Source organism: Pinus tabuliformis, chromosome X (assembly GCF_031772625.1).
Source record: "Pinus tabuliformis cultivar Carrire ecotype Pingquan chromosome X, CPIR1, whole genome shotgun sequence".
Lineage (NCBI taxonomy): Eukaryota > Viridiplantae > Streptophyta > Pinopsida > Pinales > Pinaceae > Pinus > Pinus tabuliformis.
In genome coordinates, this window is record NC_142308.1 from 566,790,742 (window position 1) to 566,794,809 (window position 4,068).

The 4,068-nt window shown below is 36.6% G+C and overlaps 1 protein-coding gene across 2 annotated transcripts; it reads right to left on the reverse strand.

The window, feature by feature from the left end:
• Positions 1-200: 200 nt before the first annotated feature.
• LOC149141278 (uncharacterized) lies at positions 201-3,867 on the reverse strand. 2 transcript variants are annotated; one of them, XM_089447632.1, is made up of 6 exons: positions 3,696-3,867; positions 3,433-3,588; positions 3,196-3,294; positions 2,988-3,109; positions 548-665; positions 201-414 (listed from the first exon to the last, which is right to left on the reverse strand). In XM_089447632.1, the coding sequence occupies exons 2-6, from the start codon at positions 3,517-3,519 to the stop codon at positions 277-279; spliced, it is 564 nt and encodes a 187-aa protein (XP_089303758.1). In that variant the 5' UTR covers positions 3,520-3,588; positions 3,696-3,867; the 3' UTR covers positions 201-276. The 2 variants fall into 2 exon arrangements, with proteins under 2 accessions (XP_089303758.1, XP_089303759.1); XM_089447633.1 differs by having other exon boundaries at positions 2,988-3,105; positions 3,192-3,294.
• Positions 3,868-4,068: the final 201 nt, after the last annotated feature.

The window sequence follows — 4,068 nt, forward strand, 5'->3', positions numbered from 1 at the left end:
TGAGCATACTGAGAAAGAAAGGGTCCTGAGATGGATGCTGTGCTGGGTAGAACATCCAATCCATATACAGATACTAAGTTGGGTGCTGTGTCTGGTAGAACATCCATTTCATATGCAAGGCAAGTGCCACCTTGTGTCACTTTCTCTCCCAATTGTATGAAAGCAACAAATCTTGTATTCAATGAAGCCACATTACGTCATTCAAGCTATGACTAAGTTGGCTTGCATCCAGAATGGATTAACCAAATATGAGAAAGAAATAAAAGGATTGGAGGACTATGGTTGAAAGTTCAAAAAAATCAACTGCCTCTTCCCTCTGGCTTTCCGACTCTTAACTTTTCCTTTGGCATCATTGTATTCTTCATAAAACCTACTATCTGACATCTTCACATACTCCTTTGGTTCACATAGGTCCTGCAAATGATCATGTATTTTTAAAGTAACTTTTAACTTCTGACATTAGTAGCCCAATTCATGTCAAATCATATCAACAGAACCATATTAACTGTGATATATCCATTTGGGTGCAAAAGCAGAGTATTTTTACCGCATACTGCGCAAAGAAGGCCTTGTATCCGCCATCTAATACGAAGAGATGAGGGTAATCTAATTCTGGATAGGTCCTTAAATGTTTAAACCTGTCAAGATCTCGAATGTGCCTAAACCTGACATAATGCAGCCATATTATATATGATCATTTAGCAGATTGTATATCAGACCAAAGAGATAAATTCAATTTGAAAGCGCTAATAGAGCTGAACTTTGCACTTTATAAAAGTTGAATCATATATAATTCTGGGGAAAAAAGAAGTTTCCAAGTAGTAGACAATCTTTTATATATGCACTGGAAATTCCAGATCGGTTAGACCACAGTTATCAGTGACAAATTTTAAAATAGAACAGAAGCAACTTTAGCAAGTGGCAAATGAACAGAGAATCTATCAAATTTCTCATAGTCCTCACAAGTGAGAAGACTTCACACCAATTATTCCAGTAAGTGGCAGCACTAAAACATCCGACCATCCTGTGCAGTAGGCACTCAGAAAATTCATGCAAGGAGGCATGGGATATGGAAAGGAGATCCCTCTGCAACAGCCAGGTTTGGTGAGGAATGATGTGGGGAACATGGCTCAAGATGATGGCTAGACAGGGCATGATGCAGAAAACACTTTTCAGGACCGCACAGACGTTATGGGTGATTATGGTAGTCTGACTTCAGGGAGGATAAAAAGGCGGGGATTGAGCACCAGAAGGAGAATGTAAATGGGGTTGAACCTGACCCAGCTCATGGGAATGCCGTACAGAGAAATACTCACACAAGACGCCGTAACTCGGAAGCACTCTGCATAGCACAGGAATTTGCAAGGAGACCAAGACGACTGCAGTTCAAAACTTGGAAAGACTAGAGGAGAAGATTCAAGGCCACAGAGCTGAGACTGACAGTAGGGAAAAAAGATAAGAATTGGCATCCATCATCCATTACCCTCAACCTCTACTTGCACACAAAATAACTGAGAACTTGCCACAAGGACTCAGCCTTAGAGAAAAGCAACCCCTTCTGTGTAATATCCTGGAGGAGCTGCACCAGCTTAATAACAAATATTACTTCCTGCTAAATGCCATTCAGGGTTCACAGCATGTTCCAGAGGACCGTGAAGAACCAAGAGACAAGGGAGACTGAAGACAGCCAGGCTGGAGAGAGTTCCCAGCATCCCATTTCCCTTGAAGACGATGATGTTTAGCACAAGGTTACTCTGGTCCACCTATATCGCTAAAGCTATAGTTTCTCTCTTCTTCTTTTTCTCACTGGTATTGATATAGTGGCCAGGAGTCAAGTTATCTCCATTACTGCTTTGTCTTGTTTAACTGGGACATAAACATTTTCAATATAGTGACATAGTGGCCAGGGGACAAGTTATCTCCATTACTGCTTTGTCTTGTTTAACTGGGACATAAACATTTTCAATATAGTGACATAGTGGCCAGGGGACAAGTTATCTCCATTACTGCTTTGTCTTGTTTAACTGGGACATAAACATTTTCAATATTTAAACATGGTACTGCTCAAGCCTCCAGACTTGACAGAACATCACATGGAAGCAACGTAAGGATTTCTCAGCTGAGTTCTCAAAGAACATGTACACATTTTATGTGCATATGAATAGATGATCTACCTCTTACAAATAAAAAATAGAACTGCTTGATAACATCATAATGCAGCCCTATTGTTTACGATCCTTAAAAGACTACAGATCAGATCAAACAGAAATATTTTGAATTTGAAAATGCCAATAAAACCTTCTAAGAATTGAAAGAAACAAGCAAAGCAAACACAATATATGATAGTTTAGCAATCAAAAGGCATTATGCTTATTTGTCTCGAAGAAGTCATGTGCGGAAATCTCAATGCCAGTCACATTATGTCTGCAATGCTAATAACATGATGTTTCTATAATAAATATTGATCGTAAATACTTAATATCTATTAAAATGAACCTAAATTAACAAAAACCCATCTTAACCTCATATTTAAATTTTAATAACATAAATCTGTCATAATATCACACCAGATTCATCCTGATATCATATCTATTAAGCAAATAGATCCTTCATAACTATTAAATACAGAGGAAAAAAAAAAACTAGGTTTGCTTTTGGCTTTCTTTTTTTCCCTTCATATCTCTTAAATTTGAAGAGATAAAAAAAACCAGGTTTGGGTTTTTGCTCTTTCTTTCAAAGAAGACATCGAACACGAACTTATTGTTTATTACACCGTTACATACATACAATGAAATCTCTACTGACATTTTCAACTAAATGGAGGTTCTTTAACATAGTTGAAACAAAATCTTTACTTTAAAAAAAACATAACGCCTTAACGCTGATCGCTAAACAGTAAATCTGAAAACCCTACGAGAACATGATACCAAATAAAGGTAGAAAAGGATTTCTGAATCAATTATAAGAGTAATATGAATGCCACTCACATCTTAGGTGCTCTGATGGATGAATATTCACAGTGGAGAATAATGGCCATAGATTTTCCATTTTGGATGTTGTTTTCCAAAAAAAAATCAATGTCCTTTGGGTCGCTGATATTTATTGCTCCCTGAAAAAAAAAAACACTAAGGGGCAAATTGAAATAACTAACTGGTAAACATATAAGTGAAAAATAAGTAATGCCCTCAAACTTGCCTGTATATGACCACCTTTATACTCGTAATTATAACGGCAATCAATAATAGTATAACCCCCAACATCGTATTCTAACTCGCCATTGATAATTTTACCCAACTGCATCCATAATACAGTTCAAAAAAAGAAGAAGCGGGAATAAATTCTTACAGTAAAATCCGCTGTTGGGAACATTAAATTAAAAAGAGATGCATCTGAACTGAAACATATTGCTAAAAAATTAGGGGGCGATATTACAGTTTCCGGTGTTATGCTGCAGCATTCAGAGTATTCAATAACAGGGAAAATGGGTTTCGGTTCGTCGAAAAGATTAAAGCTTTCCATGGTGATAAAATGGAATTTTATGTAATTTGGTCCTCTGAAGCTCTGAAACACTGGCGGTCCAAATTTACCCTTCAAACAACAATTACCTTGAGTCTCAGGTGTTTGCTCCACCGCCAAAGAATTTATGATAAAAAAAATAAAACTAAAATAACCAGCAAACCCAATTTTTTTTTTACCTTTAGGGGTAGGGAATGCACCACATGCTTCAGAACGCAGAGAAATCAAAGAAGGAATGAAAGATTTCCCTGAAATCTCTGCCTCTGTGTGCTATAAATCATTCCAGCCCTGCAGCTTTTCTGGACGGGAGAAGCAAGTTCAGTTACTATCATATCGTTACAAAAATTTCCATGGAACTTGATCACTGTCATTATCATTATTTTTTTATATATATAGTTAGGATTGGGGAATTTAGTATTAAAAAAGTGGGAACTAAGCTAAACATGGAGAATTACCAAACAGTATTAATTTGATTTTTCCAATATAATCATGTATAAAAAAATAACAAATTACAACACCGATTTTTCCAACATAACAATGTACCAAAAAAAT

Excerpts from the sequence above, each read along its gene's own strand:
- LOC149141278 (XM_089447632.1), bottom strand. The coding sequence starts at position 3,519 with ATGGAAAGCTTTAATCTTTTCGACGAACCGAAACCCATTTTCCCTGTT. Across the intron at positions 3,295-3,432 it reads GCAGCATAACACCGGAAACT|TTGGGTAAAATTATCAATGG; the intron begins GTAATATCGCCC and ends TTATGGATGCAG. Across the intron at positions 415-547 it reads CCTTCTTTGCGCAGTATGCG|GACCTATGTGAACCAAAGGA; the intron begins GTAAAAATACTC and ends GATCATTTGCAG.